At 41.6% G+C, this 14,481-nt stretch overlaps 1 protein-coding gene and 1 long non-coding RNA gene across 3 annotated transcripts; both read right to left on the bottom strand.

Moving 5' to 3' along the window:
* Positions 1-2,113: 2,113 nt before the first annotated feature.
* On the bottom strand, positions 2,114-6,521 carry LOC109200519 (uncharacterized). 2 transcript variants are annotated; one of them, XR_002060682.2, is made up of 3 exons: positions 6,210-6,521; positions 3,615-3,880; positions 2,114-2,303 (listed from the first exon to the last, which is right to left on the bottom strand). It is a non-coding gene; the product is annotated as an uncharacterized LOC109200519 (long non-coding RNA). The 2 variants fall into 2 exon arrangements; XR_002060683.2 differs by lacking the exon at positions 6,210-6,521 and adding an exon at positions 6,018-6,062.
* Positions 6,522-11,351: 4,830 nt separating this feature from the next.
* On the bottom strand, positions 11,352-12,838 carry LOC112845031 (uncharacterized). Its single transcript, XM_025904552.1, has 3 exons — positions 12,690-12,838; positions 12,020-12,216; positions 11,352-11,910 (listed from the first exon to the last, which is right to left on the bottom strand). Exons 1-3 carry the CDS (start codon positions 12,774-12,776, stop codon positions 11,370-11,372), a joined length of 825 nt encoding a protein of 274 aa, XP_025760337.1. The 5' UTR covers positions 12,777-12,838; the 3' UTR covers positions 11,352-11,369.
* Positions 12,839-14,481: the final 1,643 nt, after the last annotated feature.

Raw genomic sequence — 14,481 nt, 5'->3', positions numbered from 1 at the left:
ATTAATATTTGTGATGCTGTTGACGTCTCATTTTCAGTCTGGCATGTTTTATATCCATGTTTGTGTTTCTGTTATGATGTCATCATTTCCCTTGTTGTCATTCATGAAGCTTCATCCTGTTTTCTGTCTTTGATTTGATTGTTTATCAGGAGCCGACTACAGCTCACGTGACCACCCACCATGTTTCCTCCAGCCTGTGATCAGGCTGGTGCTCCACTGGGTGGTGGTGATGCCTCTCAGCTGTTGCCATGGAAACAGAAACGGCTACATGTGACTTTGTGTGATTCAGTCGTGTTTTTGTTCACAGATGAGAGATGCTGAGATCAACAACGTGTCGCTGTGGTTTCAATAAACATGTAAATAAATCCAGCAGGAAATTAGATGTTTATGGTGAAGCTGCTGCAGCATTTCCAACATGGGCAGTGACTGTGGTCACGTGACGCTGATACGGCTCAGCAGAACAGACGGGTGGAGGACAGAAAGAGGATAGATGGATGAAGGATGGATAGATGGATGAAGGATGGATGGATGGGTAATGGAGGTATATTGTGTGAGATCAGCTCAAAGTGCTGCCGTAGAGGGAAACCCCTTCTCCTGTTGTCAGGCTCCATGGTAACGAGCTCCTCTACGTCACAGATTAAACTCCAACACGAACACTGACACGAGCGTTTCGCGGGGATCCAATCCTCTTTATATATGTTCGTAAATCATCGTTTAAGATAAAGGCTGTGTGTGTGTGTGTGTGTGTGTGTGTGTGTGTGTGTGTCTGTGTGTCAGAGAGAGAGAGAGATTTTTTTGCACCTTCTGTACAGTTTATGTGACAAAATAATAGACTATAGATAAATAAATAATAAATATAAATAATAGACTGGTTAAATTGGTCATGTTACCAAAGTCATTTTGAATGTTAATAGCCACAGAAATTAACTGATAAACAAATTAAATAAATTAAATTAAATGATTAACACAAAAGTGGCCATGCATTTTGGGTGTGCCACACAACCCCCAGCGCCACGGTTGCCCCGTAGAAGATGAGAGTCCACAGCTGTGATGATTTGGTGCTGTATAAATCAAATTAAACTGAATGAATGATAATCAACTATCTACACCTCAGGCTGAGCTTCAGTGTCTGATCCTGGGTCAGGCAGATCTCCCTGGTTACAATGACAGGAAGTGACAAACGAGCAAAGAGAGAGAGGGCGGGACATGGACGCTAGAACAGAGACGTGAATGTGAGAAGGTGTTTGGAGACAAATAGAAGAAAGGAAGTGTGAGGTCTGAGGTCTGGTCCTTCTAATAAAGATGCTTTTCCTCCAGTATATCCATGAACTCGTGGGGCTGAATGATCACATGTTATCACAGTGATCATGAGGCTCAATGTAAAAAGTTCAAATAGACTGAAACACTGTAGATAAAGGTCAGAGGTCACGTTGATGCCTTCATGTTTGACCACAGAGCGGTCAGTCTGTGTAACAGACTCTGTGATCAGTGATCAGTGCTGTGGGTCCAGGTCAGAGGACATGTTGGATCTCTTATTCTTTCACGTCCATATTAAACAGCTGCTGTGATGAACTGTGACTGTTAGCAGTGACTCATTAAACATGTCTGCACACTGTGAGAGAGCCGTCCTCCATCAGTGAGGCTGACAAACGCTCACACTGGGAACAGGAAGCAGATTTCTGTCTGACTGTCCTGATGGACAAAGGATGAAATCCTCTGTAACACAGTCAGCCTGGTACAGCCCATAATAACAAGGATTTCCATCCCAGACTCATGAACATCATGATGTGTTATGTTAGTGTCTCACTCAGCACAGACACATTATTCCTGTTAGGTCCTGTCAGCTGTCAGCACTCTGTACAAGCACGACTGTGAACAACACAGACTTCTTTTAAATGTGTCACATAAACATTCAGTGTGGATTTGATCCAGATGTTTCTCCGTATGGAAGTTACTCAGGCATCAAATAGATTTGAAGTCTTCATGATCCTGAGCTGACTTCAAACAAGGAGCTTCTCAGACTAACAGCACAAGCACAAAACTGAAAGGATGAGAAACAAAAGTTTGATTTTAATGCTTCACAGAAAATCTATTTGAATACGCTAGAGACTCATTTAGGTCACTGCTGTTATCTTTCACTCAGTGCAGCGTTTCTGAAATGTCTTTGTATTATAGTGAAGTTTGAGCTTTGCAGGATAAAAGAAGAAGAAATCAAAGATGTGCACACAGCAGGTAGTTGTACAGAGGACGTCAGCTGATGGAGCAGAGGGAGGCAGACTGTGGATGAATGAGGAGGTGAAGGCCTGCAGGCGGGTGGAGACAGAGGAGGTGATGGTCACTAATGACTTCAGACCAGCTTTCACCTTATTGACATAGTTGTTTGGTCACGTTGTGTTTGAATGAGACACGTACAGTTTGTGGAGTGGACCCGGGGCTTTGTGTGTTTGTGATCAGTCTTGGTGTTGAGGATTTCTCATGTTCAGCTTCCAACCAACAAAGTCTGAGCCAAAACTCTTCCTGTAGCCAGGTGTGCTTTGCATTCTGCTGCAAAGTTCTACAGATGTGCAAAGATCTGGGCGAGCAATGAGCTGTGACATCAACATGAACTTTCTGTTTCCTCCAAAAGTCCACAGCATTTCCTGTTGTTGCTCAGATGTGACTGATAACTGAACAGAACTCTTTGAAAGGACTTAGCTTTAGCTGTATGCTAGCTACACTCTACAGTGACTTTCAGCTTCTTTTGCCACCAGGATGTTTCCCTCAAAGATGCTTGTAGGTGGATCTGACTGTGGCCAATCAACACCTGCGCCTTGCCGCCCTGATCAGATACCCAGCTGGGATAATGAGCTCGCCAAAGGAGAAGACTGAAAGCACTGACACGAGGAAGGAAGGAGTCAGAGGACCAGTGAGTGTCAGCAGAACCACTGTTCAGGACGAGACCACAGACATCAGCCACAACTGACCGTGTACTTAGTGAAAACCTGAGACAGCAGAAAGCAAAGAAAGAGGAGGAGCAAGGAGATCAGCCATGATGGAAGGACAGGTATGTACCACCAGCAGATAGAGGAAGTGGCTCTATAGATATTTATAGTCAGTCCTCATGCATATGCTGTGCATATAGTAAGTGTCTGTCATGAAGGTGTCATGTGTGCATATCTGTGGTCAGTAAAGCTGATTGTGATTAATAGCTACACTACAGAGAGCCCAAAGAGTTGTTGCATTGCTTGTTAGCCTTGTTTAGGGAGGGCTGGGGTTTCTTTGGAGCCCCAATTCATTAAAGTTAGTTCAGCACCAAGTGAAAAGAATCCCTGAAGACTCAGCACAGAAAGTGTGGGACAGAAGTTTGCTTTGGAGACATGGACTGAGCTAGAAAACTAGCCAACATGATTTATAACGGACAGTCATCATTAATGATGGAGAACTGAAAGTACATGAAGGCTGCGCTGTTACACTTTTTGATAGCTGGAAACTTTAACTGTCATCAGAAAACATCAAATATTCTGGATCCTCTCTGCAGTGTCTCTTCTTTCCTCTGTGACTTCCATGGATTTTAGCTCAAAATGTTTTTTAAATGGTTTGTCAGCAAACTGACCTCTGACCTCTGCAGTACTGACCTGTACAAAGAGCTGTCAGTCTCAGCTCTTCTCTCCCAGCACTGGTGGAGCAGGTGTAGTTGCTGCTGACAGCCATTGTTGGTTTTCTCAGAGACAGGCGGAGGTCTGAAGTGTTGAGAGCGTCAGCTCTCATCGATGTGCGCCGCTGTAACGCTGCTTTTGTCCTCTGAGATCACCAGGTATGAAATCCGAGTACTGACAGGGCAGCAGGACAGATCTTTCCCCCTCATTCACTTCCATGAGCACAGCCAAGGCATGCTGGGAAACTGAGGACACACCAACAGATGTAGAAATGACCTGCATGCTGTGGGTTTGTCTCAGAGTCCTCACAGGTGACAAATTAGCTGCAGAAACCCAAGCCAGGTGTCTGAATACTGACACATGGACTCTTCCAGAGTATGTAGTTTATTAATAACTGTTCCTTTTATACTTTCAGGACCTCCAAGTCTGCACTTATGTTTATTATCAGTTGGAGCCCCTCCTCATTCTTCTTCTTTGGTGCAACCCTGTAACTTTTGGGGTACCCCTTTGGCCCCTCCCCTTTTCTACAATTCCCCTGTGGGAGAGGTCGGTTTCATTTCTTTCCCAACACTGTACAACACACATATAATGTATATTTAGCCACCCTGATGTTTCTGATTGTGTTTTTAGTTCAATCATTGTCATCATTGTGTCTTTGCTAGATGCTGTAAATGTGTAGTACGTGTGTGCCACAGATGTGTAACAGGCACAGTCTATGCTAGCATGAATAGATCATTCTTGCTAGCTTGGAAGTTGTGGTGGGTGGAGCTAACCCTCGTCTCTACTGTTTGCATTTGGTTGTAGGAGCTGGAGCGAGCAAGTTAATGACTTGGAGCTCTTTGTTTCTTTGACCTTTCATTGTCAGACACAACGTAGGAACACGCCGGTTACATGTAGACAGATTTAAAAGATCTGGATCAATAAGTTCAGAACATCATCAGTGACAGCAGTTTTATATGTCTAAAGTATTACATCACAGACAGAGCAGTTATTTAGGAGCTGTTATGGTTGTAAATTATAGGTTTATTACTTAGAAAATGATCAATGAAGTATTTAGATAATAATAATGTTTCAGATGATTAACATACAGGATAATTCTGCTTCTATAAATGTTATGAAGTTTGATTTCTCTGAGGTTTCATAAATACTTATCTCTGACTGTAATTTCTGGTAACTGAGGCACTTACTAGTCGTTATTGTTAGTTAGTGCTTTTGTCTGATCTCAACGAAGGTGACGATTATTCAGACTTTCAGGAGGTTTTAGATGAAACTGAAAGGCCCACAGAACCAAACACGTCTCAGCTGTGATCACACCAGAAACAGACAAACACAAATGGCCTGGTAAACGGCCTGTATTTATATAGCGCTTTTCTAGTCCCTAAGGACCCCAAAGCGCTTTACATATCCAGTCAGTCACCCATTCACACACACATTCACACACTGGTGATGGCAAGCTACGTTGTAGCCACAGCTGCCCTGGGGCGCACTGACAGAGGCGAGGCTGCCGGACACTGGCGTCACCGGGCCCTCTGACCACCACCAGTAGGCAACGGGTGAAGTGTCTTGCCCAAGGACACAACGACTGAGACTGTCCAAGCCGGACTGAAATCTTGGAAACACAACATGAAACAGCTGGGAAATATGTTCATGTTGCATAAAACATGTGTTGCATTACAGATATTTATATGATCCATATTTAAGGTGGATGGGCTCATCCAGCCACTCTCACACCATCATATCACCATCCTGGGTTAGTGTCTTGGTCTCAGGTCACAACATCAGCACAGTCTTGGCTTGGCTGAGGTAGCTGAGTGGTTCTTGTTGTCCCTGACAGCTGCAGGGACGGTGCCATCAGCCATGCAGCAGCACAATGACTGCTCAATGTCAGTGTGGCTCAGTCTACTGTAAACATCGTCCTAAAGTGGTGGCAAAGTGGCTGCAAGCTGGCTGCACATGCACTGTGTCCAGTACTCCCAGTACGTGCACCTGCAGATGATATCCACAGACCTCTGAGTGTCACAGAGTGGGCCTGTGCTCAGGTCACTCTGCCCCATTGAATTCTACTTACAGAGTTTTACAAGTGTGAGTAAAGTTATATATACAAGTTGGTGGCTGATAAGTTCTTGTAGTGACCCCTGACCCCGTGGTTCTTATTGGTTAATAGTAGCTTAGAGCATCTGCACCAATCATAAAGCACCAAGTTTGGAGCTCGTGGGTCTCTGCAAGTAAGTCCCTGTAATGTTGGCCAAGCCTGATATACTAGAAACATCTGTCATTACCAGCAGATGAAGCTGCCCTTAAAGCAGGATCTCACTTTAAACCTGAAGAAAGAATTTGCTATTAGCATACTATGGTTATATGTCTCTCTCTCCTGTCTCTCACCTGTCTGCCTGGGCGGAGCTCAGCTGGGCTCCGCCCTTGGCCCACACACCTGCTGTAATTCTACCTGATGACCTGGACTCCTGGGCTGTTTAAGCTGAGGCTCAGAAGGCTTCTTTGCTGGGTGGTGGACTTACTCTCGTCAGTACAGCCCTGATAAACCCCGTTTGTCGTGTGATTACTGTTTATGCTCACCGCAGTGCTCTTGGGCTTTGGTTCTCGGACTCGTCCGTGACCCCGATCTGTTTCCCTGGTGGCGTGGAGTGGAGTGAGAGTGAGTGTGCTGAAAACAAATACGAGAGGAGCGAGTGAGCGGAGTGTGTGTTGGACTTTGTCCCTTTTCCCCTGGACCATTGCACATCCTGCCCTGTACACGTGGGGTTTGTAAATAAATGTACGACTGCTGTTCTAGTTCAGCTGCTCTGCTGACAGGTGCAGTTATTTTATGACATTTTATTATTGTATTATCCATCCATTCACCTCTACTTTTCTTGCATTACATCACATAGTCAGCATAAATATGTTTTTAATGAATGATGAAAGTGGGATGAATTTAATGAGCCCTTGCTGAGAGAGGTGGGACAGAGAGAGACAGAAGTCCCCCCCTCACCTCTTATTGCCTCTGAGAGAAATAAAAAGGTTTTAACATTTAGGCTGTTGTGTTTACAATGATATGAAGTGCTGTTAGTAAATCATCTTCATTCTGAATCAGAAGTTTAATGAATATGTTGAATGAGAATAATTGACATGATTTAAATGTGTAGATGTTGTGTGTGTAGACTCAGCTTTGAGAGATTAGTGTGTGTGTGGCTGCAGGAATGTTGGAAGATAAGAAATGTGCCAGAACTCCATCCTGATAAAAGACATTAAGAGTTAACAATAGAGTCATAATTCATATGTGATTGTGCTGATAGTTAATCCTGCTTAACTGACTGAAACTGTTTAGAATACAATCAGGTATAAGTTTAACCAAAGCAACGAATAAGAAACTATGATAATAACTCTGTAGGCCCCACACTGAGAGTCTGTGTGGAAAGGATGGAGGAGACACTAATCTAACAGTAACATGGAAATCAAATCAATTATACTGAATATATTTTTACTGGGAAGAAAGTTTTCCTGTGTGTTTGAATCAAAAAGACATTATGTGGATGTTGATGTGAAAATGAGCTGATGGTGAATCTAACTGAAGATGAACTGCATGGGTTGATGCTTCATAAAGTGAAGTATATTCATATGCAGCCAAATGTTCATAATGGAATTTTCTATGTTAAGAAGAAAAGAAGAAAATGAAATGAAGCGATTTTGAAGCTAAAAGTCAGACACAGAGAGGATGAACGTTTCTGGTTAGTTGCTCGAGTTCTTGCGATGAGCAGCAGACGTCATCTGAAGACTCGTCCCGTGAGTCCACAGTTTGACAGAAATTCATAGAAATTCTATCAGGATAAGATAGAAGATCTTTATTGTCACTGTTACCAGAACAATGAGGAGTTTGGCATCTCTCCATTGGCAGCTTGTATCTGTTTACATTCAGATTCTCAGGATAATAGAAGAAGATAAATAAAGATAAAAACAAGTTTAGAGTCTTGCTCTTGACGGAACAACCTTCTCATCTTTTAAACGTCTTTAAAAAACTCACTTATTTAACCTAGCTTTTCCATCTAGTTAGTGTCCCTATTTTATATTTGTCCCCATTTTTATCGATGTACTGTATCTTTTAGTTATATCGGTTCATAGTACGTTTGTTCTTATATTCCCTTTTATTCCTGTATAATTAGTGCCTTCAACCTGCTGAGCTATGTAATACTTTGTAACTGGTCTTTTATTTAATCATGTCTTAATTTCCCTGTTTCTATTGTAAAGCACTTTGGTGTTTTTTAAATGTCCTATGTAAATAAAAGTTGTATTGTATTGTATATGTATGTATATGTATTGTATATGTATATGACAATAAAACTGACTTTGACTTTGACACAAAGCATTTTCAGTGTAAAAGCAACACAAAAGAACAGCTATATGATGCGGTGTCTTCTGTGTGAGCCAAAGCAAACCTACATTTCAGCTTACAAAAACTCAGCATCTAACCTGAGGAAACATGTTGCGGTAAGTTTGCTCTAAATTTAGTATTTGCTGTGGTTAAGTGGATGCCAGGCTTATGTTCTAACAGCTGTGTCAAGCTTCATTCCTCAAGGGCCGGTGTACTGCAACATTTTGATGTGTCCCTAGTCAAACACAAATGAATTTGACAGGGGATTTCTAAGAATCTCCCAAATAGTTCTTCAGCTGAGACAAATGAGTCAGAAAACACAAACACTGCAGTTGATTTACTTGCAAGGGTGGCCACAGAGTGCTCGTACGCAGAGAGGCACTCACAGACTCGCGCCCTGTCACTGTCTGCGTTCTTTATCTATACAAGCTGGTTACACGTGTGTACAAAGACAACAAAATTATTCCAAGAACTCAGAGCTGAGGTTCCCCTTTTCTACATCTGTATGTTCTCAAAACAGAGGAAGCTGTTAGTTGCTAAAATAAGTTTATCACACAAGAGTTTATATGAAATGTCACGTAGACATGTGGTTTGCTTAGTGATCCTAAAAACGGCACATTTCATGTAGCTGATCACACTATGTACAATTTTCTCTTAACAGAATTAAAGTGCTGAAATGCCACCTCAGCTTGCAGTCAAGTACTATAGAGTTTTCCTAATGACCTAATAATTTTATTCTGGTGTGTTGTGGCAGGGACATGTTTAAAAGTTTCAGGACACTGGCCCTCGAGGACTGGGCATTGACACTCCTGAGCTGAAGTGTTAATGTTTGTTTGTTTTTTTTCCTTAAACAAATACAGTAGAGTGACTATGTTTTAAAAGATTTGATTCATTTCAGCAGTTGAAATTACAAGTTACAGCTGGACCTCAATGTGAACCAACGGACTGCTTCACAAAAAGGAGAAGATGGAAAATCAGCTTCAGCAGAATAATGTTAGTGAAAGTCTGGAGAGGCCTTAAAACCATCTCGGGCCAAAAAGATCAAAACTCGCTGCCTGTGGGGGATGGGAGGTGGGCAAATGAACTGACTCATTTATTTAACCGGTTTGATTCATCCAGGATGCAGTCTTCAATATTTGTTGCAATTGTTGCACACTACCCACCCCTACTGCTGCTGTTCCAGTTCTGACACCACAACCACTTCACACCTCCTCCGCACACCCTGGTACTACTCCTCATCTCCAACCATAGCATCCAGTACACATCCAACATGTGACTCCAGCCTGTCTCTCTCAACCATCCAGGTTAGAAAGGAACTGAGGAGGATTAAAGCCAGGAAATCAGTGGGTCCAGATGGCATCAGCTCAAGGGTTGTCAGGTCCTGCACAGATCAACCGTGTGGGGTGATGGAGCACATCTTCAACCTAAGTCTGAGGCTGGGGAAAGTCCCACAGCTCTCCAGGGACCTCAACAGCTACAGGGCGGTGGCTCTGATGAAGACCCTGGAGTGTCTTGGTCTATCATTGATTAATAGGCTGGTGTGACAAATTGCTGCCACACCGCCCCCTCGGCCTGTGCTTCGAGGTTTCTGGTAGTTAGAATGACTCGGGGGTGTTGATTCATTTAAACTAACATAATCATCCTACTGCAACCAGGTTTCTGTAAGACAGAGTAAATCAATTTGCTGATCAATTATTAAGTCATGTACTAACAGAGACTTGGAGGAGAGAGACCTAATATTTAATTGATTGATTGATTGATATACCTTTATTAGTCCCACAAGGGGAAATTTCATGTAATAATCCACATTTTATGTCTGTGAAGGTTCTCAGTCATCCAGGTCATCGTAGTCAAAGGAACTTGCAAAGAAAAACGTCTGGACTTCTTTAAGTTGCTTGAAGACGTTTCACCTCTCATCCAAGAAGCTTCTTCAGTTCTAGCTCACTGAAACCCTGGCTGATTGGGACCCACACCCATTTTCACACCTTATTTCAGGTGATTAGAGGATCATCAGGGGGTCCTTTTGTCCCTCTTTGGGGGGATACTCCCACTGGGAGTGGGAGTTTGGGGGGATAAATCATGACAGCACAGGAACAAGCTCTGAGCACAAGATCCATAGAGGCTGGGGTCTATCACACCAGGCAAGACCCCAGGTGCAGGCTGTGTAAATATGCCCCTGAGACAATCCAGCACATAACAGCAGGGTGCAAGATGCTAGCAGGCAAGGCATACATGGAACGCCATAACCAAGTGGCCGGCATAGTGTACAGGAACATCTGTGCCAAGTATAACCTGGAAGTCCCGAGGTCAAAATGGGAGATGCCCCCAAGAGTGGTGGAGAATGACCGAGCTAAGATCCTGTGGGACTTCCAGATACAGACGGACAAAATGGTGGTGGCTAACCAACCGGACATAGTGGTGGTAGACAAACAGGAGAAGACGGCTGTAGTGATCGATGTAGCGGTTCCGAATGACAGCAACATCAGGAAGAAGGAACACGAGAAGCTGGAGAAATACCAAGGGCTCAGAGAAGAGCTGGAGAGGATGTGGAGGGTGAAGGTGATGGTGGTCCCCGTGGTAATCGGAGCACTAGGTGCGGTGACTCCCAAGCTAGTTGCTCCAGCAGATCCCAGGAACAACATCGGAGATCTCTGTCCAGAAGAGCGCAGTCCTGGGAACAGCAAATACCCTTACACCTCTAAATTCTGCACATCAATAAATCATGTTCATTTGTTTCTAATGATCTCACATTTTTAACTGTGTTTACTCACCAGTAGAGTAATATCCACTTCAGTCTTGCTCTCTTTCTCTCTCTCTCAACCAAAGAATATTGGAAAATAGGAACTGATTACATTAAGATCGTTTAATTACCAAAGCAACATACCAAAATGCAACAGAGGCTCTTAGATCTAGCGATGTTGAGACAAAAATACTAATATTGGGAATTTTAATTAAAAACTGCTTAAAAAAACACACAAAACACTTACAGGTTGTCAACACAAACCTGGTGTTTTTGTAAATGGCTGTTTACAAAACAAAATAATATGCATTAAAAAAAGTAAAATAATCTGAAGCAGCAAACACTATAAGCAATGTTCCACCATGACTGCTCAGCAGTAAACAAAGCAATCAATAAACAAAACATGCTTGTTGCTTCCCCAGTTTAACTGAATTCAGCTGGTTAATAACCAAAGAAGCTTTTAATAAGAATAGTGCTTCTGAATATCTGAAGATCAATCTCAGATGTCCACTCCTCTACTTTTATTAAGGTTGATGTTTGATTAATTTATCTACTTCTTTCACAGAATCTTCCCCTTTTGTCTCTCTCTCTCTATGCTACATTCAACCACCTGTCTGATTATGTGCAGCTACATCTGCTGCAGTGCTGTGTACAGCACTGTACTGTTACAGTCACTGCAGCATTGAAGCTGTAGCATTTTATCTGCAGCTACTTCTCCACCAGTGTAGCAGCACAGAGACAACAGCTGATTGTCGATGGGGTCTTTCCGCATCACAAAAACCAAAATCACATCCATGAAAGGATTGAACAGAAACAAATTTACGAAGATTATAGGAATGAGAAAATAAGGTGAAATTGATAAGATATAACAGATCATGAGAGGAAGGAATATCAGACAATGATTAACTAACAACAGAACTAAGATTCCTACAATTCTCTGTTTTTCTTCAGTGGGCACTGAGGTGACAGCAGGCAGAGTTTTGAGGGTCCAAACCAAAGTGAGGACGAACAGGAAAAAAGGGACGAGGTTAAAAAAAATTAACTCAGAGCATGAAATCATTTCGAAGAATGCAACAACAAATCCAGTGATAATAGACAGGATCCAGACCAGAACAGAGAGCAGCACAGAACCTTTGCAGTTCCACTGTGGACGGGTGATGACCGAACACCTGCAACACAAGACAGACATACTGGTCAATACAGGAGGACATTTATCTTTAGAGGGACGCTTGAGAATGTGATTGAATGCAATACAGACAGAGAAAGACAGACCGATACCTTTCAGTAGCAATGCACATCTTGAAGCTAATATTAGTAATCACAGCAGCGCACAAAATGCCAAGAGAAACATAACGATAGAGAAATAGTTCACGGGTTTTTTTGATGATAAAAATGATGATCAGCCCGCTGAACTGGATTAGATTGGAGATTAAGAGGTTTGTGTAGTAGGTGATGGGGACTTGCTTCCTTCGTACCTGCAGAAAATATCAATGCAGCAAGTCACATTAATGCAGTAATAAACATGACATTCAGAACTAAACATTTAAATGTTTACAGAAAATGATGTAGAGAGCTAGTCGTCTTTTAATAACAACTGTATTAAGTGTCCAGAAATTTTATTTTTAGTGTGATTTAGACTAATAAGAAACTCAAAAATGTGGAAAAGTTGCAAAATTTTCTGATGGAATAAAAAAAAAGACAGATTGGTGACCAGTGCAGGTTTCACTCCACCTCTCACACTGTGACAGCTGGGATAAGCTTCAACTTCAGAAGCAGAAAAAAATGGATGGGTGAATTCAGAACTAAACTTAATGAACTATTAACTCAGAAAATCAACATTTAAAGTGACAAAAGTGTAATAATCTTATAAAACTAGACTGTTTGTAAAAGTGAATTAGTTCAGCAAGAATAAGACATAGAAAGTAATAATAGTCTCTCATTTACGTACCACAAAATACACCCAACAGCTGACTGCCATGGTTAAAGGAAGGCAGAAACAGACGCTTGTCAGGAACATTATATCGAAGCTATCCATCTCCAGCCGACTTTCTGTATGATGGAGCTGCTATTGAAGATCTACCCACTCTCTTCTCTTTGCCAAAGGACCTGCCTGAGTGCAACAGGAGGTGTTAAATTAGTGAGCAGATCAACATTGCTGTTATTTTGATATGAAATTATAGCGAAAGATATTAGAGAAAATTGTGCTGGAACAAAATAAAGTGGAAAAAACAAAATAGTGGTTGAATTAATTTGAATGTGTCCTATATTGAGTCAAAGCCATCTGGACTGTTAAATCAATTTTCCACTGATTTTGTTTTCTACAGATGAAAAAAAGCTAAACGTTTGAACCTAACTGAAGTAGCAAGCTGTACTTAATAAACTGGTACCTGGCTACCTATAAGGAAGCCCTTAGTTGTTTGATCTGTCCACAAGCCTATCAGTTAAGTACAAAATTACGCAGAAATAAAAGAAACAAAGCATAATCAATAAATATGTTTTCATTTGGTTTTCATTTAAGCAGCTTTCATGCTGTTTAAAGGGAGCACAAAAGAACAAAGTAACCGCCTCCTGTAACTTCAAATTCTGACTTGGTCTCATTCACTACTCTAAGATAATACAAGTGAATACAAGTAAACATCAGCCTTACTTTCTTCAGCGCAGCTTCCAACTCAATAGTTAGTTCAGCATTCTGACATTTAAGATATTTTTATCAGAGTGAATCAGAAAAAGGAAATTGTGGTGGGTTATAAACTCCACCCCACAGCCCCTGTGACAGCACATTCACACGCTTTGATGAGAATAGTCAATCCATTTTTATTCAATGTAATTTTCGTGTTCAGTTTTGTTTAGGATTAAGTATTAAATCCACTTCATGTCTCTGATAAATTTAACTTCAGCTTGAGCGAGTACTGCAGCCTGAGCAGACCTCTGTCTTCCAGCACAACACAAAACAGTGACTTGACTATGACGATTAACTTTGCTCACTGGCTGACTACTAAATCTGTAAAATAATTGAAACACCCTCCTGACACCCTGTACATAAATATAGACAATTCAAGTCATAGTTTAGCTAATAGTGTACCATGATCTCAAAGGACGATATTCACTGTCGTTTCCTTTGCCTGTTGCAGAACGTCTCTGCAGTGGAGTTGCTTCTATGTGGAGACGTTAGAGGCTGGAAGGTGATATACCAAGAGATGGCGCTTTCTTCAAAAAAAACTTTGACTAGGATAGTTAGCTATAGATGATTATTGTAGGTTCTTTATCTTATCACATAAACCACATCAAGGCCACTGCTTTGATTTCATTTATATAAATACAACTGAATAGAATTTCACATTCTTTTCTTAGCTTGTGTTGTAAACCTCTTCATCCATTAAATATAAAAACTTAGAGTTAAGTTTTGAAAATGTCAAATAAATGCATAAAAGTTTACAGTCAGTTTGACCATTCAGATATTTTACACTACAAATAACCAAAACTATCTCCAGTAAACCATTCTTCATTCATCCATTTCATTCTAATCTAATAAATTAATACAATTTCAAAGAAAATTATTCTATCCTGCTTTCTCCTGTAACACAAACCAGATGGGGAGGTTATTTCTGAGACTTGTAAACTTGTAAACAAACTAGCCTATCTGTACAAAAGGGTTAGGTTTGTGTATGGGATTTCCCATGCCCCCTGAATGGACCATAGGTATGCATGTCCGCAGCTGTAGTTCAGAGACAAACGGCAGC

This window comes from Oreochromis niloticus, unplaced genomic scaffold (genome assembly GCF_001858045.2).
Source record: "Oreochromis niloticus isolate F11D_XX unplaced genomic scaffold, O_niloticus_UMD_NMBU tig00002472_pilon, whole genome shotgun sequence".
Classification (NCBI taxonomy): Eukaryota; Metazoa; Chordata; class Actinopteri; order Cichliformes; family Cichlidae; genus Oreochromis; species Oreochromis niloticus.
Note: the sequence above shows the minus strand (reverse complement) of the source record. Positions and strands in the feature narration are given on the sequence as shown.

Coding starts and splice junctions, on each gene's coding strand:
- LOC112845031 (XM_025904552.1), bottom strand. CDS start 12,776: ATGGATAGCTTCGATATAATGTTCCTGACAAGCGTCTGTTTCTGCCTT. Junction 12,217..12,689: donor GCTGTTGGGTGTATTTTGTG/GTACGTAAATGA, acceptor TATTTTCTGCAG/GTACGAAGGAAGCAAGTCCC. Junction 11,911..12,019: donor ATGTGCATTGCTACTGAAAG/GTATCGGTCTGT, acceptor CTTGTGTTGCAG/GTGTTCGGTCATCACCCGTC.